Below are 25,889 nucleotides of genomic sequence, written 5' to 3'. Positions count from 1 at the left end.
ACTCCGAGAGTGTAGTGGGTGCTTTTACGTGCCACCAGCACGGGGGCAAGTCAGGCGGTACTGACTTTTTTTTTTACACATGCCAACGGCACAGGTGCCAGTAAGGCAATGCTGGTAACGATTGGCGGAAAAAAAATACAGCCAGATAAACAAAGAGGTACTAGCCATTATCTTTGTATTGAAGAAAATTTCATAAATTCTTGCACAGCAGTAAGTTTATCTTGCAGACAAATCTCCATCTATTGTTAACAATATAGGAATAAAAAAAAAGGTATCCCCACACATACAGCCAATTGATTACAGTGCTGGGAGACTACCTTATGATTCCAAAATGGAAACTTTTGCCTTTGAAAAAATTGGGACATGCTGGGATTGATCCCAAAGTATAAGGAACCACTAGAAGATACAGTAATAGCAGCACTAAAATCAGAAATTGAATTAAAAAATATTCTCTGCAATGTAGTGCGGGAACTAGCAGTCATATTGGAAGGGATAAAAAGGAAAGCAGAAAAAGATGCATTTATTAAGAAAATGAAAAAAATAATATTGAATGAGACAAATACAAAAAATTTTGTTGCTGAGTGTAACACAGGTTTGAAATACTATTCAATGTGTGACAATGTGTTGATGTATGATCAGAGGGTTGTGATATCTGTTGTACTACAAAATTGAATGCTAAAAGAATTTCATGTAAGACATCCTGGAATTGCAAAGATGAAGGCCTTCATGAGGAGTTATATTTACTGGATGAAGATATTGGAGAAACTGGTGAAAGCATGGAGGGGATGCACCCTGGCAGCTAAGGCACCTCCAGTAAAGATTCTACACATAGATTTTGCAAGAGGCCTTAACGATGTATATTATCTGTTAGTGGTTGATAGCTACACAAAATGGCCTGAAATTTTCAAGTGCAGAAAACAAACTACGAAAAAGACTACTGAATTTTTTGTTGAAATATTTGCATGTTTTGGTGTGGTGGACACTGTAGTGTTGGATAATGGCATGTAATTTACAGCAAAGGAGTTCAAAGATTTTTGTAAGATGCATCAAATGGAACATATCACCACCCTACCATATCATCCGAGGTCAAATGGACTTGCAGAGAGGTTTGTGGATATGTTTAAAAGAGCATTGAGGAAAACCAGGAATGAATCATTAGTGGATAATATACACTGACAAAATTTTTATGCGTCTATAGAATAACACCAAACCCCGACACAGAGTCGGGTGAGTCACCCGCTGAATTAATGCTTGCCAGAAAGGTATGATCAGTATTTGATAAATTGTTACCAGGAAGGAAACAACAAATACATAAGAATACTGTTAATAATACAAACTGTTTCAATATAGGTGATGCAGTATTTTGTAAAATGTGCAAATATGGGAAACAAAGTTGAGAACAAGGACAGATAGCAAAATACGTCTTCGTAGAGTGATATACATGGTGAAAGGGCAGACGTGTGAGCATAAGAGACATGTAAATCAAATCAAAAAGAGATACACAGAAGCATAGAAAAGGGTAAGAAGAGCCTATGGAAATACTTTATGACATATTTGATATTCCGGTGCCGCAGGAAAGGGTTGAACCAGTGCGCAACTAGGGAGAGAAAGTTGACAGATGTCAACAGAGATTGATTCTAAACAAAAAAAAATTATTATCTATTTCTCCCCAAGAAAGTAATGATAATAATAAAAAAAATAATAAATGAAGGGAAAGCCAATCTCAAAAGGGGGAGGTGTTGTGTAGGGAATCTGTACTCCCCTGTAATTGGCTAAGGGTACTATACTGGTTAGTATAAATGAGCATGCACAGAACAGTCTGAGAAGAGTGTCATATGTGCAGTCATAGTGTAGAGGTGGTAGGAATTATAGAATCGAGATATCCTGGAGTGTTTGTTGAAGGGACACAGTTGGAGAGTAATAAGAGAACACCAGGGACAGTTGATATTATGACGGTTCAGAGATAATAGTGATGACAAGAAGTCATATGTCAAATCAATATATCAAGTGAGACCATAACCTTGTGGCCCATGCCAGGGGCGTAACCAGCCTGCTTATGCTTACCTTTACCTTCTTTGGACACTATACTCTGCTTGCAAAGACCTGTTGAGGCAAGTGAAATCAAAATCAAATTCGTGCTAGTGGAACACTAAGAGCACCATCCGAGCGTGATTGTTGCCAGTGCAGCTAACTGGCCTCTGTGCTGGTGGCACGTAAAAAGTACCATTCGAGTGTGATCGTTACCAGTGAGGTTGTTACCAGTGCCGCTGGACTGGCTCCTGTGCAGGTGGCATGTAAAAGCACCCACTACACTCTCAGAATGGTTGGTGCTAGGAAGGGCATCCAGCTGTAGAAGCTCTGCCAGATCAAGATTGAAGCCTGGTGCAGCCATCTGGTTCGCCAGACCTCAGTCAAACTGTCCAACCCATGCTAGCATGGAAAGCGGACATTAAACGATGATGATGATGATGATATATATATATATATTATCATCCTCAACAACATTTTAATGTCCATTTTTCCAATGTTTGTATTGATTAGCTGGAATTTATTGAGACAGGTTTTTTTATGGCCAAATGCTCTTCCTGTTTCCAAGCAAGGCCAGGCACGTTTTCTGTGGAAGACTGGAAATAAACATCTCTTGTATGTCAGTTGAGATATTATGAGATTTATAATCATAACATGATGTATAATCAAGGCTGTACACACACACATATTCCATTTAGTCAACCTGGGGTTGTAATAGAAGACACTTGCCCAAAGTGTCATGCAGTAGGATTGAACCTGGAACCATGTGGTTGGGAAGTTCACCCTACTTACACTGTAAACCAATCTCTTTTGCTGAACTCTGGAGTTACAGGGATGTAAACAAACCAACGTCAGTTGTCAAGTTGTCAACTGGTGGGGGATACAAAGATGCACACATGAATATGATGGGCTTTCGCAAACTCATTCACAAGGCATTGGTCAGCTCAAGGCTACAGTGGAAGACACTTGCCTAAGGTGACACACAGTGGGACTGAACCTGGAGCCACATGGATGGCAAGCAAGCTTCTTAACCACTCAGCCATTCCTGCTCCTATGTGTATGTAAGTGAGTGAATGTGTGTGTGTGTGTGTGTGTGTGCATGAATGAGTGTGTGTATATGTGTGAGTGGGTGTGCTGGTGTGTGTGTGTGTGTGTGTGTGTGTGTGTATATGTGTGAGTGGGTGTGCTGGTGTGTGTGTGTGTGTGTGTAATATCTTCAGCTTCCAACAGCACCAGACTAGTTGTTAACCTGTTTGTTTCCATATTTCCTGAAATATTTTGCTTTTATTTCGATTAATTTTGAAAAATAAGGAAAAATTTACCTAAGAATACACTGTCATTAGGCTGCTATTTGAAATCATCATCATCATCATCATCCTTTAACGTCCGTTTTCCATGCTGGCATGGGTTGGACGGTTCGACCGAGGACTGGTGAACCAGAATGTTGCACCAGTCTCCAATCTGATCTGACAAAGTTTCTATAGCTGGATGCCCTTCCTAACACCAACCACTCTGAGAGTGTAATGGGTGCTTTTTACGTGCCAGTCTGGCGGTACTGGCAACGGCCACGCTCAAAATGGTGTTTTTCTACGTGCCACCTGCACAATATGGAATATATTTTGACAATTTTTTTTTATCCTCATATTTAATCATATTTAATCCCAAGTATGTAATTGGAATTTTTTTCACATTAAATGGCTGTGGGGGTCCAGTAGAGTAAAAACAGGACTTGGAAGGGGTTAACTGGTAAAGAATGGTTGAAAATCACTGGTTTGAATGAAGATCAATTTAGAATATGAAGTTTGTATCATAGAAAGGAAGGAAAGTGTCAGGCAGGTTGGTATCAAATGGATTAAAGGAGTGGCTATGGTCGTTAATGCTGTCTGATCTGTCATAGTGAAGTCTCTTTGACGCCAAGTTTTTTTTACAAGGTCATTTTTAGCCACTTTGGGACGTTGAAGTACAAGTGCTCTTAGGGACATCCAACCCCCTCTCCCTTCCCTTCTCATTGCTTCCTCTATCACTTTTCATACACATACGCACACACATACATACACGCATATATACACATATCTATAGACACACAAACATACATACATATATACATACATAGACACACACATACATACATACATATACACACATATAGACACATATCTATAGACCAACCCAAAACTAGTATGTGTCAGCAATATAAAGTGCACATTCTCAAATGCAACGTCATCTCATCGTCCTCTATCAGCTGCCTTCAACCATATCACTGAACCAACACACTCTCCTCAAACACCTCCACTGCCCTCTCTCTCTCACTCCCTCTCTCTCTTTCTCTGTGTGTCTCACTTGGCTCTGTTTTTTCAAACGGATAAAGACAACATCAAAATATTCTATGAATATTTCAGGGTATGTAGTGAACGTCTTCTTCAATATTTTCAAACAAACAAACAGCTTTTCCACATCTGATCTTTACTTCAAAATTCAACCCCAGACATCGACCCCTCATCTTCTTTCCTTTTCCACCCCTCGCTTTATCACCGCATTTGTTTTCTTTTATTCTTTTATTCTTTTACTTGTTTCAGTCAGTTGACTGCGGCCATGCTGGAGCACTGCCTTTAGTTGAGTAAATCGACCCCGGGACTTATTCTTTTTGTAAGCCCAGTACTTATTCTATCGGTCTCTTTTGCCGAACCGCTAAGTGACGGGGACGTAAACACACCAGCATCGGTTGTCAAGCAGTGCTAGGGGGACAACCACAGACATACAAACACACACACGCATATCACCATCATCATCATCATCATCATCATCATCGTTTAACGTCCGTTCTCCATGCTAGCATGGGTTGGACGGTTCGACCGGGGATCTGGGAAGCCAGCAGGCTGCACCAGGCTCCAGTCTTATCTGGCAATGTTTCTACAGCTGGATGCCCTTCCTAACGCCATGTACATATATACGACGGGCTTCTTTCAGTTTCCATCTACCAAATCCACTCACAAGGCTTTGGTCGGCCCGGGGCTATAGCAGAAGACACTTGTCCAAGGTGCCACGCAGTGGGACTGAACCCAGAACCATGTGGTTGGTAAGCAAGCTACTTACCACACAGCCACTCCTGCGCCTATTATTGTTTATTGTTTATGTGTTTTGTTGTTTGTTTTTCCTGTTTTTATTTATATCTTGTACGTTTTGAACACAACCATTACACCTTCGTACACATGGATAAACGGGCGGTCCGTCAGTTATGAAGACAAGGGTTCCTGCTGATCTGACCAACAGAACAGCTTGATTATTAAATTAACGTATAAGTGGCTGAGTACATCACAGACATGCATACCCTTAATGTAGTTATTTTACTAAATTCTTTGTTATATTTAAAATTAATTGAAAGAAACACACAACATCTCAACAGAAATATGGTGACAAAAGGGGTAACAAATAATTTAACCCTTTTCATAGCAACCTAGCTGAAACCAGCTGTGGCTCTGAGTACAAATGTCTTGTTTTCATAAGTTTTGAATTAAAATCTTCCACCAAACTTTAGTCACAATTTATGTTCCTAACACTAACTTAATGATAACCAAGTTATGTTACTAAATTCTTTGTTATATATAAAATTAATCGAACGAAACACAGAACATTTCAACAGAAATATTGGTAATGAAAGGGTTAATAAATTATTAATTAAACCCTTTTCATACTGACCTGACTAAATCCACCTCTGGCACTGAGTACAAATGTCTTGTTTTAAAAAAAAATCTTCCACCAAACCTTAGTCACAATTTATGTTCCTAACACTAGCTTAATGATAACAAAGTTATTTTACTAAATTCTTTGTTATATTTAAAATTAATTGAAAGAAACACAAAATATTTTAATAGAAATATGGTAACAAAAAGAGTTAAAGGAGATGTAACTGCTGTTTCTAGCGAGTTATATGACCTTGTAGAGGCTCTCAGAAGTTGTGTTGATTAGTTTACAATTTGGAAGGAAGTGTTTTATGTTGTTTCCTGGATGCGAACAATTTCATTGTAAAAGATTGTTAGGATTGGCAGCTGGTGGATCACAAGACTATCCTCATCACACTTTTCTCTTTTTATATTGTAAACATTGTTGTTGTTGTTTAGCTCTGGGCCATCAATGGAATTACGTACATTACTGGGTTGATTTGTTTGACTAAAGGCAGTGCTCCAGCATGGCTGCAGTCAAATGACTGAAACAAGTAAAAGAATAAGGGAATAAATAATTGTTGTTGAAGACCGATGACTTAGCAAGAATTTTAAAACACCAAACGCAGTAAACAGTATTTCCTTTCATCTATTCCACATTCACGAGTTTAAATCCTGCAGGGAAGTAGGGGTGGTCATGATAGGGGTGGAGGCGAGATAAAATAATTTCCTGTTATATATTTGCATCATCATTGTTATTGTTTTAATGTCCACCTTTCTATGCTTGCATGGGTCAGGTGGAATTCAACGAGGTAGATTTTCTATGGCTGGACGCCTTTCCTGTTGCTAACCTTCATATATTTATTTCCCCATGAACAGACATGCTTTTTGCTGAATATTGGAAATGTCCTCATCTTGTTGTTGTTAACACAATGTTTTGGCTGATATACCCTCCAGCCTTCAAAGGCAGCGAGCTGGCAGAAATGTTAGCACGCCGGGCGAAACGCTTAGCGGTATTTCGACTGTCGCTACGTTCTGAGTTCAAATTCCGCTGAGGTTGACTTTGCCTTTCATCCTTTTGGGGTCGATAAATAAAGTACCAGTTTCGCACTGGGGTCAATGTAATCGACTTAATCCGTTTGTCTGTCCTTGTTTGTCCCCTCTATGTTTAGCCCCTTGTGGGCAATAAAGAAATATATACCCTCCAGCCTTCATTAGGTGTCTTGTGGAAATTTCGAACGTGGGTTCTCGTTCCTAAGGTATTTTTCGATGCTACAGCATGAGGAGTTTTGAAGACATTTATAAGGAAATAGTCTCACAGATGTTTCTGGGATATTATCGATCTCCTTTCATCAGAGACGGTGTGAGAAAATATTTGAGTTCGAATTATTGAGGAAAAGGAGGAGATAGGAATATAGAGGGAAATAAGAGAATGAAAGGAGAAATAAGATATATAAAGATATTGCAGTTGCAGTTCCATTGTTCGAGGAAAATGGTGTATAGAAGTGGGGAAAAAGTTTTCTGTACATGGTATGTAAGTCCCAATAGAAGTTCATGTTTAGTCATTTCAAAGTATGTTTACAACAAACAAGAGGAGGACAAATATCCATCAAATGTAAATAATGTACATAATTCCTCATCTCTCAAATATAGATCTGAATGAAGAATTTAATTAAATAACAACCATTGTTAAGATGAAATTTTGATGACAAATTTTAATTAAGATCACTTTTAAACAAGAAGTTTATACCTTTGAAAAAGGGGCAGTTTCAGATGGGTTGATATAAAAAGGGTCAACAGTTAACCCTGACTAATAAACTGGCCATCACCAATGAAGCTCATCCGAGGCATGGTTACTGTTAGTTGAAAACTGTCTGTCTGTCTTCCTGTGCCTTCCTACCTCTATCTTACCCACCTATAAGGTACAATGGGTAAATTGTCACCATTTTATATTTCTAATTTCACACATGCACATTGTTTGTTTTTGATGTTGACTACACAGTATAGTAGGGTCAGTTGGGCACCGTCTGTGAGAAAAACAGCACCATGATGCAATTCACTAAGCCAGAAATTTTTAAACGACATGCTGTACTGCTTGGCATTTGCACCGGAAGCTTGAATATGAAGTGTCGGAAGCTCCAATACAAACATGTACGGAGAATGATAAAAATCAAATCAACATCATGGTGTTTGGAGTGATGGTGACATTATGCCTCCATTCATCTTCCCACATGGCCTCACGGTCAACACAAAGACCTACGCCAAGTGTCTGGAGGAAGTAGTGCTACCCTGGGTCAAAAGAGTGGCTGCTGGAAGACCCTATGTCTGACAACAGGACTCTGCACCAGGCCACGCAATCAAGAGAACCCAGTCATGGCTGTCAGACAATTTCTGTAGCCACATCACCCCTAATATCTGGCCATCTAACTCCCTAGACTGCAACCCCCTTGGTTATTATGTATGGGGCACAGTTGAGCGAGAAACCAACAAAACTCCTCGTAACACCAAAGATGAACAGAAGGCAAGGATTATGGCAGCATTTCACCAACTTAAACAAGGAGACCGTCTGGAAGAGTTGCAGGAAATTCTGAAGTCACCTGGAGGCTGTGGTTGAAGCCAATGGCGATTTTATTGAATAAATTTACTCTTTAGTATTTCAAGATATTTTTATGCAATTTTGGTAAATATATCTGTTAAAATGAGACATGAGTGTTATTTTCCTTTTTGCGTAATTTAGATGACAGTTTATTCACCGCACCCTGTACATATCAATGTAAACAGGTCTGTTGATATATCCATTACTAGTCCTCTTTTAACCTGTTGGTATTTAAACTGGACGTATCTGGCTCAAATATTCTACCTGTTCTACATTCAAACAAACCAGTACTGGATTTCCACACCAACCCTAAAATGTTATGAAAATAGATAAGCATTACATTTGCCAAAGTAATCTGAATGCTAAACAGTTAAATGTTTCTTGAATTAACCCTTTTGTTACTGTAGTTATTTTGAGATGATCTGCGTTTCTTTCAATTCATTTTAAATATAACAAAGAAATTAGTAAAATAAGTTCATTATCATTCAGCTAGTGTTAGGAACATAAATTGTGACTAAGCTTTGGAGGAAGATTTTAATTGAGAACTTTCGAAAACAAGACATTTGTGCTACAGAGCCAGAGGTGGTTTCAGCCAGGTCAGTATGAAATGGGTTAAATTAATCATTTGTTAACTCTTTTTGTCACCATATTTCTGTTGAGATGTTCTGTGATTCTTTCAATTACTTTTATATATAACAAAGAATTTAGTAAAATAACTTATTAAGCTAGTGTTGGGAACATAAATTGTGACTAAGGTTTGGTGGAAGATTTTAATTCAAAACTTAAGAAAACAAGACATTTGTACTTCAGACCCAGAGGCAGTTTCAGGCTGGTTGGTATGGAAAGGGTTAAAAACAGTTTAAGTATGTCACCACTAATTTACCTCAGACATGACACAGTAAATGAAATTAAGAGGGCAAAGAGAAATCTTGTTTGTAGTCTGTCCTTTTGTATGAGAGAGAGAGAGAGAGAGAGATTTCAAATTTAAAACTTCATTGTACAATTTTAGTCAACAAAGACCATCGCTGCTCGACCCCTCAGGCTCTGCCTTTGTACCTATTAACCCTTTCATTATCCTATTTCTGTTGAAATACACTTTCATTTGTTTCAATTAATTTTGAAACTGATAAAGAATTTAGCAAAATGATTCTGTCCTTATCAAACTGGTGTCTGGAATATAAATTAACATCAGATGTTGAGGACAGGCATTTTAATTTCGGTCACTTTAACCCTTTAGTTCTCATATTTCTCTTTAGAACATGAATTAACATGAAATTTTAATGGAAGGTTTTTTTAAAGTTAGATCCCTTTAGAACAGGAAGTGGGTATCATAGGAACAGGGCCATTTTCTGACAGGTTGGGATTAAAAGGATTAACGCATTTAACACACTTTACTTACAGTTGTGTAAAGAAATCCTTTATTCTGTATTTTGTTTTGTATTGTTGTCTTTTTTTCTTTTGTCTTCTATTTTTTTTGTTTTATTTTCTTTTTTTTTTTTCTTTTTTTGTTCTTTCAAAGTTCTGTTGTAAAACTGTCTTGTTATTCTAACAGATTATTGTCTCAGACCCGTCTACAGTTATGGCTGGAGCTATATGGAGATATTTCCTGGAGTTAGGTAAACACATAAAAAAAAGAAGCAAAAACAGACTTGCCAGTGGCTGCTTTTACTCCTAGCTTGGCCTATCCCCATGTTCTCCATGCATGTCTTTTGTTTTTCTTTTTTGTTTGGTCAATCTTGCTGCCACCCATCGGCCAGTTCTGTTAAACTCGACAGTTTTGTCATAGAAACCCTCACAGTTGCACCTGTCTTAGTTGATTGCAGATGATGTCGTGGCCTTCATCACTAGCATGGCGTGTTTCACATTTTCCCCAAAAACAGTCATCCAGTCACTTCACATTCGCACACACACACATTAACCATGTTAGTCTCACTAATCTTGGAGGTCCTACCGAGGCCATGGAGCAGATAAAGAAAATACATACTCATACAGACACACAGTTATGCACTTAGACAAATATATACATGTACACACACACTCAGTGGCACTTAAAAGGCACCATTCGAGTGTGATCGTTACCAGCATCGCCTTACTGGCACTCAAGCTCCGTGCTAGTAGGGTATTAAGAGCACCATCCTAGCGGCTATTTGGTCTTCGTGCCAGTGGCACGTAAAAGACACCATTCGAGTGTGATCTTTACCAGCATTGCCTTACTGGCACCTGTACCGGTGGCATGTGTAAAAAGATTTGAGCGAGGTCATTGCCAGTACCGTCTGACTGGCCCCATGCCGGTGGCATGTAAAAGCAACCACTACAATCTCGGTGTGGCTGGCATTAGGAAGGGCATCCAGCTGTAGAATCTCTGCCAGATCCAGTTTGGAGCCTGGTGCAGCCTTCTGTTTTGCCAGCCCTCAGTCAAAATCGTCCAACCCATGCTAGCATGGAAAGCGGACATTAAACGATGTTAATGAGGATTATGATGATGATGTACACACACTCTCACACTCACACACAACATATACACACTCATACAGATGCACACACACACACACACACACACAACTGAAAAGCAAACCTGGAGTTTTTAGCCTAGTTGTTGATTTGCAGCTGTTAAATAAATGTCTCCTCTCAGTTAAATGCAACACAGAATAAGGAAATTGATATCGTTTTACAACCAAACAAACTGCCAGGCATATCTTCTTACCGGTGGCAATAATCCATCGTCAGCTTGCTTCTGTTTCTCTCCTGTTGAGTTGCTAACAAGATCAGCCTTAAGTAGACAAACTCACTTGCAAGTTGAACATTTGAAAGGATTAATATTTACGGAGTTATCTTTCCTTGCATCTCGTTCTAACTTTTTGTGTTTAATATGATTTTTTCAAAATACTTGGATGCACTGAGTATATTTTTTCTTCGTGTTGCCTTATAAATTGCATTTTTTTTTCTGCCATTTTCCACAGGAATATTACTTTTACATCAGATCAGATTTAAAGCAATTGCAAGGGGCTCTTCTCTCAGACTTAGACTTCTCTGAAGAGTACAGTTTGGTATTTAAGAGATGAGGAATTATATACATTATTTACATTTGACGGATAGTTGTCCTCATCTTGTTTGTTAACACAATGTTTTGGCTGATATACCCTCCAGCCTTCATCAGGTGTCTTGGGGAAATTTCGAACTTGGGTTCTCATTGCTAAGATATTTTTTGATGTTATTATTATTATATGCCCATGGGCATATGGCGTAGTGGTTAAGAGCACAGGCTACTAACTCCAAGATTCCAAGTTCGATTCCAAGCAGTGACCTGAATAATAATAATAATAATAATAATAATAATAATAACAACAAAAACATTGAAAAATACCTTAGGAATGAGAACCCAGGTTCAAAATTTCCCCAAGACACCTGATGAAGGCTGAAGGGTATATCAGCCGAAATGTTGTGTTAACAACAAACAGGATGAGGACAAATATCCGTCAAATGTAAATAATGTCCTCTGAAGAGTTCACACTTTAAAATTTTTCATCCCTTTTTTTTTCATATAAAATATACGGCCTGCCTGTCTCAGTCTGCTGTGTTGCAAGAGAGCTTTGGTGCTTACATTTGCTATCTTCAGAACTTCAACATGACACACATATAGCCTGTCTCTTAAAATATATTTGTTGAAGAAAACTTTTGCTAAAATGTTCTGTGTATATGATCTCTCTCTCTCTCTCTCTCTCTCTCTCTCTCTCTCTCTATATATATATATATATATATATATATATATATATAATTAAATTAGAGATAAAACCTAATAGTGATTTGCCTAATAGTGGTTTTATCTCTAATTTAATTTATATTTATACTGTAAAATTGGATTTAATCCTAAATCTAATTATTCCCTGTAAGTTTGGATTTACTCCCTAATATTATATATATATATATATATATATATATATATATATATATATATATATATATATATATATATATATATATATATACACCAGAGTAAGCACATAAATGTGAAACAAGGTGGAAAAAAGAGTACTCAAATACCAGAGGTAGAGTAATATACTTTATTTAAAAGCAGCAGAAATATAACAAAAGCTGTTACTCAGTTTCACGTTCCCGTTCGTCGGACAGTTTTATTTATGAAACTGTCCAATGAACGGGAACGTGAAATAAATTTTATATGTATATATGTATACGAGAGGTATTGGTATCTGAAAGACTCAAAGAGTGACAGGTAACGCTATGTAAGTTCTATGGACAGACCATAGTTAAACTCTTGGTTCGATCATGATGCAAGTGAGGAGTCTAATGTGGGTCTTGTATTAGCATGTACATATATATATTAGACAGAATGAGATAACAAAGCCAAGGCTGTGAGGAGTTTTCAGAACATTTATAAGGAAATAGCCTTACAGCTGTTTCTGGGATATTATGGAATGGGCAACACCGATTCCATGGCTCCTTACTTTGAAATGACTAAACATGAACTTTCTTACCACTTGTATACACCATTTTCCTTGAAGAATGGAACTGCAACTGCAATATCTTTATATATCTTATTTCTCCTTTCATTCTCCTATTTCCCTATCTCCTCCTTTTCCACAATAATTCGAACAATATTTTCTCACACCGTCTCTGATGAAGGGATATCAATTATATCCCAGAAACATCTGTGAGACTATTTCCTTATAAATGTCTTCAAAACTCCTCACAGTCTTGGCTTTGTTCTCATTTGGTCAAATAAATATATATATATATTGCCACATACACACACATATATTGACATACATACATATGTTATATATATGAATGAAATCTTGAACACTGGGGAATCTGCGAATGCTGTGAAGCTCCTGTCAAACCATCAAACCCATGCAGGTATGGGAAACAGCTGTTATGCATACATATGTATATGTTTATAGACATATAAATGCATATATACATTGGTATATATATATATATATATATATATATATATATACCAATGTATATATATGCACACCATATATTAGTATATTTATATATATACCAATATGTTATTAAATATGCAAAAATGTTCAAGTTTTGGAGTAAAGATAATTTGCTGACATAACATGGCAGTCCTGGTTTAGGACGAATGTTGCTGTAATTGAGCCCCAGGAGACATTGTCTCCAGCTGGCTATATGACCCAATCTGTGTCCTTATATTTTCGAACAACGGAATCTAGCACTCCCACTCAGCTCAAAACAATATCTGTGTATCGCAATTTCTGGGTTATTTCCCTTCATCAGCATAGAATAATTGTCCAGCTAGAGGTGGTGCTGCCAAATTCCTGTTTGAAATATATAGTTTTCAAAGTGACACACAGTCACTGATCTATAAATTAGAAAATTACTATTTTTAAATCTCACAATGTCAGATATTCAGCAACGATACTTTGGAGTAAAGATTGTTTACTAACATAACATGGCAATCCTGGTTTAGGATGAATGTGTCTCCTGGGGCTAAATTACAGCAACATTTGTCCTAAACCAGGACTGCCATGTTATGTTGGCAAACAATCTTTACTCCAAAGTATCGTTGCTGAATATCTGACGTTGTGAGATTTAAAAATAGTAATTTTCTAATGTTCAAGTTTTGTCTTAAATATTCTAAGAGTTACTGCTTCAGGCAAAATGTTTAATGGCATTTTTTCTGTCTTTACATTCCAAGTTCAAATTCCACTGAGCTCAACTTTCCCTTTCATCCTTTTGGGGGTCAATAAAACAAGTACCAGTTGTGTACCGGGGGAGGTCATGTAATCAACTTGTGCTTTCCCCTCTACTAAACTTGAAACCAATATTTTATATTTTTCATATTTTCTTATAAATCTTTTACATTTGGTTTACAACAATAAAATTCCCAAATCTGTTTCTGACATTTCTTGACCTTCACAGACTCCTTTTCAAGAACTGTACTGAATATATTTTGGTGTTTATGCTATTTGATACAAACAGACTAAATACACATTGACCTTCCCTGCCAAAGGTCTTTTGACTGTTATTTTTTTTACTAGTTTTTACGTTTATTTTTTGTTGTTTGTGTTTGCTTGTTAATCTTGGCATTGTATTGCAATATCAGCATGCTTTTTATAATTAGTTTTCTGGTTTGTGTGGAATTTTATCAAGTACATAAGTGTTTTCCCCCCCAAAAAATATTGCTATCTAATTTCATTTGGATTTATCATTAGTGAAGGCATGTGACCTACTCGTTAGTGTATTTGTCTCACGGTCATAAAATTGTGATTTTGGTTCCCAGCAGCACTTTGTGTCCTTGAGCAGGACTTTATATTTCACGTTGCTCCAGTCAGAGCCAGGCCTAGGGTTGCTGGTGCCCTAGGAAAGCTGAACTTCAGCATGTACAAGCTGATAGTCGTGGAAATTTCCTTGTCTTTGTCATTTCCTCCTCGGCGCCCTGGGTGACTGTCCTAGTTGCTGGTACCTTGAGCTGGCCCTTACTCCGGTTCACTCACCTGCCAAAAGTGAGTTGTACCTGAATTTGAAAGGGCCAACCTTGTCACAATCTGTGTCGCACTGGATCTCCCTGATGACTACTCCATTAAGGGTACATGTGTATCTGGGAGTGCTCAGTCATTTGCACATTAATTTCACAAGGAGGCTGTTCCATTGACTGAGTCAATGGAAACACTTGTTGTAACTGAAGGAGACCCAGACCACCATATCCAACAAATCAGAGGCCTTCGTGCTTCCTTCAATAGGATGACCTTCTTAACATCGACCCCTTGAGAGAGTGTAACTGGGTGCCTTTTTACATGGCACCAGCACTAGTGAGGTTGCCTTGTAACTCACATGACCAAAGGGACCTCTTTTATATGACATAACTGTTTTCAAGTAAATATTTTTACAAATTACTGTTAAAAGCACTGGTACTAATGCCACATGAAGAAAAGCACTGGTGTTGATGCTACATGAAAAGCACTGGAGCTGGTGCCATGTGGAAAGTACCCAGTACACTCTGTAAAGTGGTTGGTATTCGGAAAGGGATCCAGCTGTAAGAAACCAAGCCCAAACAGACAAAACACTCCTCACCTTGCCAGTTGCTGCCAAACAGTCCACCCCATGCTAGTGGGGAAAATCGACATTAAATGATGAACATGATGATGATGATGATGATGATGATGATCGACATCATCATCATCATCATCTCATTGCAACTTTACCTTCTGTAAACAGTTTGTTGCAACCGTCCCCGCTCAACAGCGTTTATTTCCCCCATTGAATGTTTCTGGTGTTGAGTGTTTTGGGGGAGAAGTTATCCTCAGTGGATTAGTGTCTTATCCATGTGAAATGTCTTGCATTCACTTCACGTTTTGCAGTTAAATATGACATCTGTCATCCCCCGCCTCCTCTTCACCTTCGGGATTAGATAAAGGGATTAATTATGTAATAATCCTTAATCTCTTTCAAACCTGACAGATGTTGCTTGTTTCCTCTAGAAATTTATGTATCTGTATACAGAAGTGGGTGTCTGCACCATTCTGTGTGTGTGCATGTGTGTGCCTCTATGTGTGTATGTGTGCCTCTGTGTGTGTGTGTGTGTGTGTAAAACAGTAGAAGTTAACTTTTCCCTGTTGTTTACTCCAAGGTACACTTAGTCACTTATTCCCCCCCCCCAAAAAAAAACTGACTGGTGAAATTTCAATTCTTTCCCTGTTGTTATTACCTATAGGCCTTATTTATGCTGACCATATATATATATATATATATATATATATATATATATACACTTCCAGGTTTGTGTATATACAGTGTTACACATACATATCCCTAAGTGTGTTTGTGTACATGTGTATATTTATACTTAGTTATCATCATCATCGTTTGACGTCGGTTTTCCATGCTGTCATGGGTTGGATGGTTTGACTGAGATCTGGAAAGCCAGCGGCTGCACCAGGCTCCAGTCTGATCTGGCAATGTTTCCACAGCTGGATGCCCTTCTTAACGCCAACCACTCGGAGAGTGTAGAGGCTGCTTTTTACATGCCACTGGCACGGGAACCAGTCAGGTGGGCCTCACATCGATCACGTTCAGATACTGCTTTTTATGTGCCACCAGAATGGGGGCCAATCAGGGGTACTGGCATCATTCATGTTTGGATAGTGCTTTTTACATGTCACCGGCAAGTATATATATTTTCTTTTATTTATAATTGTCAGAAGTTAGAGAGTGACTTGAAAGCTGGGAGGGGTGTTGTGTATTGACATTTTATCACTTTGGTGAGTGCAAACACTCAAAGCTCCCAGATCTTGAGTCACTCTCTAACCTCTGACAATTTTCAATACAAGAAAATATATACACTCTCATTTTGAGTTCTATATTCCTGCTTGCATCACCAAATCTATCTATATATATATATAATAACAAAACAATACATAAAATATATGCATATATACATACATATATATGCACGTGTCTACATTTATATGTATATATACATGCATATGTGGGTACAGGACACCAAAAAAACGTCGAACACAATGAGAAACAAAAACATAAACACAAAACCAAGGAAATGGACATTTTTCTTAAACAACGAAAAGATAGAGTACAGGACATACAAAACAAGGAAAATTCCCCTTCTTCTGTCGCCTTAGTTTCATCTACTCCACGTTTCGACACACACACACATATATATATATATACACATATATATAACTTACTTGGAAGAGGATGCGTGGCGTTGAATCATATAATAATTTAAATAATATATATATATATATGCTTTTGTGGGCACAGGACGTCATGAAACATGTACAACAAAAAAAATATAAGCTGCCCTGCAGATATAAATATCTCTTAGAAAATCAAAGAAGAAGAGGATATCTATGGACAACTGATTTGAAACTTCCAGCTTCTATATCCAGACTATGAATTCATATTCATACCAATAATAATTGGAGCACTAAAAGGAGAATCTGGATAAACTGGGATTTTCAGAAAGGGAAAATGACCGGCTGATTCCTACATTACAAGTGCAATCTGTGAGTGGAACAGTAAAAATATGCAAGACTTTTCTCAAGTTTCAAATGTGAATTTGTCTGTGTTAACTACATCCCAAAAATGGAGTCTTGTAGTTTTGTTGGAAACCAGCTCCATCCTCAGTAGAAGATTTATAATAATTAAAAAATAGAAGAGACCCATACATACATACATATACACAGAGACCTGAATGATATCAGAATGCACATAAGGTACCTGTCCAGATTCCAAATTCCTATTCCTTTGTTTTATATTCGTGTGTGTGTGTGTGTGTGTGTGTGTGTGTTTCCATCGGTAAGGGGCCTATATATAAATATATATTAATCAGTTAATTTTCTTCAACAGGAAGCTGTTAAGATTGATGAGGTTGAACCCTGATAAAAAAAAATTGATGCTATTTAAGGAAGAGTGTAGGGGTCATTAGGGAGTAGACATGTGGGGTTTATCAATTAATTGCTCATATATCACTTTACATGCATGAAATAAAATCTGTCCCCTTTCAGGAAAGAGATTATCAATGTTTTTAATGCTTCCACTGCTGCTGACATCATCACTGCCAGCACCCCTGCATGACATTAAGGGCAGATGAGAGATTAACCACCTCCTGGATGGGTCATTGCTCTATGCCTTAGCCATAGCAAATTGGTTTGGTGCTTAGTCACTTCCCAGGTAAAGTTTTAGTGATCCAATTCTATTGCAATGGCTTCCTTGCTTTTAGATTTAAATAAGTCTCAGAAGAAGAAATTTTGTTCATTAATTGCTTGAATAAATTTAGTTTAACAGTTTTTTTTAAAACTTTACATTATGTGTGATAGAATTCTACTGTATTTATTAATGCTGAATACTTATTTTTTGGGGTGTGGTACAAAGCAGTGATGTATATAAATACGAACTTATTACCAGTTCAAATATGCTTGAAGTATATTTGAGTCTGTAAGGAAGCTGTTCACTGTATTTTGTTGTGGAGAAAATTTCTTGCTGTAGATAAATAGGTGTAGATACACCGACGGGAGGTTTTAATTTGGATCGCTTTACAACAAGAAGTTTACCCCATAGAACTAAAAAGTAGTCTAAAATGGGTTGATCCTTGTTTTGTACCATATTTATATTGAAATAAACTGCCTTATATTTTAATTAATTTTGAAAATGATGAATTTAGTAAGATTTTTTTTTGTTATTAAGCTGGTGTTTGGAATATAGTTTTAAATTTTGAAGGAAGGTTTTAATTTAGATAACTTTAACCCTTTTCTTACCCCATTTTTGTTGAAATACCTTGCTGTTTCAATTAATTTTGGAAATAATAAAGAATTTATGAAATAACATTAAGATGGTGTTTGAAGCATAAGTTAACCTGAAATTTTGAGGGAAGATTTTAGATTGGATTTAACACAGTAAATTTGTATCATAGGACCAGGGGCAGTTTCGGGTAGGTGAATACCTTCTCAATGGTGCCATGCTACTCTGTACAATGGCAGCAGAAGTCCAAGATCTTAGCAGTGGTTGTGACAACCTGGTTACTATGACCTCTGTGACATTCTCACCCCCTCCACTCTCTTAAATACACACAAACACATAACATTCACTTTTTGCCTCTCTCTCTCTCTCTCTCTCTCTCTCTCTCTCATTGCACTTGAATGTTGCTTCATTTTAAAATAACATTTTAAACAAATTTAACGGGTTTTATGTTGTGTGTGTGTGTGAAGGAGTGTCAGTAAGGACATTTGTGTGTTTGTTTGACTACTTATATACGTTTATGCATACATACATACACACACACATACACACACACATATACACACACACACATATATATACATATATATACACACATATATATATATATATATACATATCGCTAAACAATGATGATGATGATATATATATATATATACTTATATGTATTTATATATATATATATATATATATATATCTAGCAATACCTGTGTGTCTGATGAAACGTTAAGATGTTGCTCCTCCCATTTTTAATCTCAAATTATTTAAGCTGTACACCCTTCAATCTTTCTTTCCAGTCTACGTGTGTGTGTGTGAGATGCGCGTGATGTTGGTTACGGGGGATAGGCAGCCCCACCCCCAAGAAAGCTCTCCTCTCACCACTACCATTCGTTGAATTCAGTCTGTCTAGTAATTACCCCTGTTCAGGTGAGCCATAATGTATCAATCCAGAGGGATTAGTCTTTACTAAATCTCGTCTTCTTATAGCCACCCTGCCAGAGGCTATTGTTTAAGTATGTCTACCTTTTCCTTACTTTTAGGGTGTGTACGACCAGATTAAATGGGGGCTGCAGGACACACACACACACATACATGTATGTACATATATATATATATATATCCACATATATATATATCCGCGTTGGTATGAAACAAGGTGGTATCGTCTAATTTGATTGCTTTGTCAAAAGAAGAGGTTTTTAAATGTGGAGTTAATTTTTGTACATCTTCTGAATTGGCGCTGAAGAGCCAAACCCTGAGATTAAGACTTTATGAGAAAGAGGAAGCAGGAAGCTCCTTTTAATGCCAACCCATCCTGAGCTCACCCTTATTAAAATGTGTTCATATTTGAATGAAAATCATTATGAAAATCCGATTATGACATTGTGAAGTGATTATTGTGAATTTTTAGTTTGTCAGCAACAGTATTAGAGGATTGCTTCACAACCATGTGATCTTGGGTTCAATCTCACTGTGTTTGTTCCTTCTCAAACCATGCTTGGCTCATAAGGGCCGGTTTCCCGGTTTCCTTGGCGTAAAGGTTCCCCACCCGGATGGGATGCCAGTCCTTTGCAGGTGAGCTGCAAGACGCAAGAAGAAAGAGTGAGAGAAAGTTGTGGTGAAAGAGTCAGCAGAAGTTCGCCATTAACTTCTGCCGGAGCTATGTGGAGCTTAGGTTTTTCACTCATAAACACACACATCACCTGGTCTGAGATTCGAACCCACGATCCCTTGACCGCGAGTCCACTGTTCTAACCACTAGGTCATGTGCATCCACACACTCTCACTGTGCAGCACCTTGGGCAGGTGTCTTCTATGATAATGGTGGGTTGACCAAAGCCTAGTGAGCAGATTTGGTAGATGGAAAGAAACTGAAAGAAGCCTGTTATGTATATGGGTGTGTGTGTGTTTATGTGTATCCTACAAAACATACTTATCCTTAATGTAATTCTCGGGGAGATTCGGCATGACACAGAATATGACAATATTGACCCTTTGAGGTACAACTCAAGTTTGCTAGCTGAGTGGACTGGAGCAACGTGAAATAAAGTGTCTTGCTCAAGGACTCAATGTGCCATCAGGTATCAAACTCCTGACCTTCTCATCGTTAGCAAAATACCCGAACCACTAAGCCACAAATGTTAACCCTTTTGTCACCATATTTCTGTTGAGATGCTCTGTGTTTCTTTCAATTACTTTAAATAGAACAAAGAATTTAGTAAAATAACTTAGTTATCATTAAGCTAGTGTCAGGAACATAAATTGTGACTAAGGTTTGGTGGAAGATTTTAAATTAGAACTTATGAAAACAAGACATTTGTACTCGGAGCCAGAACCAGTTTCAGTCGGGTCAGTATGAAAAGGGTTAAATTAATCATTTGTTAACCCTTTTTGTTACCATATTTCTGTTGAGATGCTCTGTGTTTCTTTCAATTACTTTAAATATAACAAAGAATTTAGTAAAATAACTTAGTTATCTTTAAGCTGGTGTTAGGAACATAAATTGTGACTAAGGTTTGGTGGAAGATTTTAAATTAGAACTTATGAAAACAAGGCATTTGTACTCAGAGCCAGAGGTGGTTTCAGCTGGATCAGTATGAAAATGGTTTAATTTCATGAGCAGACTGTTCCATTGATCGGCCAGCTGGAGCACTCATCATCATAACTGACAGATTGTAAGTTAGTTCTGAGCATCCTTGTCTTAGTTTTTCTCATGATGACTATAACTGAATATTTACATCATACAAGTAATGTTGTATGTCTCCAGTTTTCCACAGGGGAAATTATTGTTGCTTGGAAACGAATGAAGGTTGGCAGCAGGAAAGGTATCCAGCCAGAGAAATTCTGCCTCAGCAAATTCTATCTGACCCATACTAGCATGGAAAAGTGGACGTTGACCAACGGTGACAATGATGATGATGATGATGATGATGACGATGACGACTACAATGATGATGACGATGACGACAATGATAATGATGACGGTGATGAGGACAATGATGATGACAACGACACTGACAATAACGACAGAAGATATCAGTACATAAAATTGTTTTTGGGCAGTAATCAGTGGTCAGGCTACAGTTTCAAGTGGCAAAAATTTTAATATGATATTAGTTTCAAATGTTGGCAGAAACCCAGCAATTTTGAGGGGAGGGGTTAAGTCAATTTCATTGATCCCCCAATATCAGCTGGTACTTATTGTACCTAAAAGGACGAGAGGCAAAGTTGGTGTCAGCGGAATTTGAACTCAGAACATAAAGACAAGTGAAATTCCGCTAATGATTCTGTCAGCTCTCTACCTTAAATTTCGACTCTGTATTACAAGCAATAAATATTCAAGTGAAGCTAAAAGTGTGTTTGTATTTTGGAATGGCTAACAAGTGTCTTTTATGCTGCAACAACTTTAATTTCAACACGCATGGTTTCAGACGAACACACTTTATATATATGTATGTATGTATGTATATATGTATATATATATATATATATATATATATATATATATATATATATATATATATATATATGTGTATATATATATATATATATATATATATATATATATATATATATATATACATATATATATATATACATACATATATATATATATATGTATGTATGTATGTATCATTAATTAAATGTATTCTGTTAGAATATTATACACTGAATTCATAACGAGTGCACTTTGTATAAAATGTCAAAAATATTAATACTATAAAGTATTTAAACATTAATACAAGTGATTATATATACTGTATTTTGAAATAATAGCATGAAATTTAATATCAAAAAAATTCCTCGTGAAGATATATATTTATCTAAAATAGTATTGTATTAAGAATATATATAAATATATTAAACATGATCACTTAAAAATTTGTTAATTAATGCATTGTACGATCGTTTCACGAAAGTATTGTCATTATATATATATATATATATATATATATATATATATATATATATGTAGTTGAAATTTACCGAAAAGCAAAAGATGAAGACAGGTGTATGAACAACAAGCAAGTGTATTAGTTTGATGCTCAGGAAGAATGGAAAAGTCTTTTACATTTTGAGCCTATGCTCTTCAACAGAAAGGAATAAGAGACAATAAACAGAGATGATGAAAAAAAACTTGTATGCACACACACACACACACACAATGGGCTCCTTTCAGTTTTCACCTAACAAATCCACTCAAAAGGCTCAGGCCAGCCCAAGGATATAGTAGAAAACATTTACCTAAGGTGTCACACACCAGTATTGAACCTGGAACCATGTGGCTGAGAGGCAAACTTCTCAACCACACAGCCACATTCTAGAGCAGTGGTTCTCAACCTTTTTTAATATCCAGGCCAGATCCAAAACCTGGTTTAGTGGGGAGGCACCCCTGCAAAAAAAAAAAAATACATAAAACAGAAGTTAATTAAAGAAAAAATTATTATCTTTATAGAAAGAAAACCATCAGGGGCTGTTGGAAGGGTGCTTGAGGGCTGCATGAATTAATCATGGTTTGTGATTAAACCCCTAAAACTGATTTTGTTCAAGGGAGGGAATTTAGGGTTTTTTATTGTTTTGGAAACTGAAAGTTTTTACCCAACAGGAACATTTCTTTTTGGATCTGGGGTCATTCAGATTTGTCGGGATTTATAATGGCTCCCACTGTTGATAATGAATAGCAGTGTGTTTGTTGATATTCATTAAGGTTTGTCATCACCAATACTGTCATTATTTCAATCATCATCATCATCATCATCATCATCCTCATTATCTTCACAACTACCACCACAATCATTACTGTAGCCATTATCTTCCTCGCCAACTTTTTCCCCACCATCATCAACACCATCAAAAGCATGAAAAAGAACGTGACTAACCAGACATTAGGTCCCTATATTAGACCCTTAGCCATTTTGAGGCCCTATTTTTGACGAAACGGACTATCCTATATATTTCAATTATTTTTGAAAATAATTATGAATTTGAAGACAACATAAAAAGGGTAATGATTTGATTAAATCCTTTCAAACGAAGAGGATTTATGGGGACATAACGAAGAAGTTTCAATATGAAATATGAAAGTTTATTTAGAAATGAATGCTTTAAAACAAGCTGGTTTGCAACATGGAGGCAGGGCTGGCGTTTGATGGTCGGCAATCAAAACGGTTAATCCTTTAGCATTTAAATTTTGCTATCAAAAGTTAAATTCATTTATTCACATTGTTTTGAATTAATCATGTGTTGTCTTGTAGCTCTGAGATTTCTATAACTATATAGGCATAGGAGTGGCTGTGTGGTAAGTAGCTTGCCTAAGAACCACATGGTTCCAGGTTCAGTCCCACTGCGTGGCGCCTTGGGCAAGTGTCTTCTACTATAGCCTCGAGTCGACCAATGCCTTGTGAGTGGATTTGGTAGACGGAAACTGAAAGAAGCCCGTTGTATATATGTATATATATATATGTATTTGTGTGTCTGTGTTTGTCTCCCCAACATCACTTGACAACCGATGCTGATGTGTTTAAATCCCCGTAACTTAGTGGTTCGGCAAAAGAGACTGATAGAATAATACTAGGCTTACAAAGAATATGTCCTGGGGTCGATTTGCTCGACTAAAGGCAGTGCTCCAGCATGGCCACAGTCACATGACTGAAACAAGTAAAAGAGTAACTGTTTATTTTTAGAAAGACATTGTAGAGTAGGTGTGAGAGACTGGATCTGGCTGGTCTGAGCATAAAACGGATTTGGGGTTGATATGGTCGATTTAAATGCCAAAGGATTAAAGTATGTATTTAACCAGGTAGTAAAGATTAGTAATAATGGGACAGACAATTCTGAACTTCAGGTAGCAAGCAATGGTTTGTTGACATGTCTCTTCAGATGTAAAAGAGTGGCTTTATGGCCAAGAGGAGCTTGCTTCCCAACCATGTGGTTTTGGGTTCAGTTCCACTGTTCAGCTCCTTGGGAAAGTGGCTTCTACTATAGCCCTGGGCCTTGTGGATGGATTTGGTGAACAGAAAGTAAAAGAAGCCTGCTCTGTGTGTGTGTGTGTGTGTGTGTGTTTGTGTGTGTAACCGTGTCTTGACATCATGTGATGGTTGTAAACAAACATCACCATCATACAAGTGATGTTGTTCATTTCTTGTCTTCTGGGGGGGAAATGTGTTCAGTTATGGAGAAGTATGGTGACCTTGCTTGGAAACAGGTGAGGGTTGGGGACAGGAAGGGCATCCTGTCAAAGAAAAATCTGCCTCAATAAATTCCGTCTGATTTACGCAAGCAAGGAAAAGTGAACATTAAAAGAATGATGACGATGATGATGATGATGATGATGATGATGAAATTCTAAATAATGAGAAAAAAGTCGACAGTTATTAAATTACCAACCAACAGCATAGAGAAATAACAAAAATAGAATTTAAACAGTTTTGTCTGTCTGTGTGTCTGAGTGTCTCTGTTGCCTCAGTGGTCTTTATTCCTCTCTGATGGAACACAGTTTGTTGCCAACCGGCTTATTTCATTCCTGCAGGTGTTTTTTTACTACATTTTCACACGGTCCTCCCCCACCTTCCCTTCTCTCTGAAGTGTGCCCCACAAATTCCCTTGCAAACACATTCCTCCACCATTTGACATCACAGAGGTCACATGTCTTATACCTTCTTTGCATTTCTCTCTCCCACCCTCCCTCCTCCTCACACACTCTCTCTCTCTCTTCCTTCCCCCCTCTCTCGTTATTGTGTCATCATCATCATCGTTAAACACGAACTAATTTAATACCTGACATCACACTTCAATCGACGACCGGTCGGACGTTTTGGGCCGAGATCTTTTCTGCCTTTTGGTGCAGTGACATAACGCATCTGCGCCTGCACAGCCAAACAAACACCAGACTGACGCGTATGTGCAGCAACTGCAATCCAAACAAAGAGATAAAATTTCAGGGATTTTTTTTTTTACCAAACGGTCCTTTATCTCAAAACCGGACAGAACTTGATTAATTTACTTAAAAAAAAGCAGCATATTTCCAACATAACTGTCTTCAGTTCTCTTCTTCCTCTCCACTGCTGAGTACCCTATTCTTCTCTGCACCCTTATATGCAAGTACCTGTGTTCATCATATGACCTACCCCGTAAAAAAAAAACCAAAACAGGGACCATTGTGCACCGAATAGTCAGTGGCACTGTCCAAATACGCCAAAAAATATTTGCAGGATTATAACATATGCTACAGCTCAGATTGAACTCCCGATCACTGGATTAACACCTCTGTTTCTCTTTAACACTACTACCGTTTCAAACCATTGCTGTACTCTTCACACCCATCTTTTCACCCCAGAAAACTAAAATTTTATGCCATG

At 37.4% G+C, this 25,889-nt stretch overlaps 1 protein-coding gene across 5 annotated transcripts in view; it reads left to right on the top strand.

Moving 5' to 3' along the window:
* Positions 1–25,889, top strand: part of LOC115212790 (protein TsetseEP) — a 134,686-nt gene that overhangs the window by 85,254 nt on the left and 23,543 nt on the right. For 2 of the 5 annotated variants that reach the window (XM_036508986.1, XM_036508991.1), the window contains one exon: positions 9,836–9,899. The exons of 1 other annotated variant lie outside the window; for it this stretch is intronic. In XM_036508986.1, coding sequence (XP_036364879.1) covers positions 9,863–9,899 — 37 coding nt within the window. In that variant the 5' untranslated portion in view covers positions 9,836–9,862. Of the gene's footprint in view, positions 1–4,296; positions 4,429–9,835; positions 9,900–25,748 lie in introns of those variants that run through there. 2 more of the 5 variants (XM_036509000.1, XM_036508982.1) reach the window with 2 other exon arrangements.

Source organism: Octopus sinensis, linkage group LG1, assembly GCF_006345805.1.
Source record: "Octopus sinensis linkage group LG1, ASM634580v1, whole genome shotgun sequence".
Taxonomy (NCBI): Eukaryota; Metazoa; Mollusca; class Cephalopoda; order Octopoda; family Octopodidae; genus Octopus; species Octopus sinensis.
Note: the sequence above shows the minus strand (reverse complement) of the source record. Positions and strands in the feature narration are given on the sequence as shown.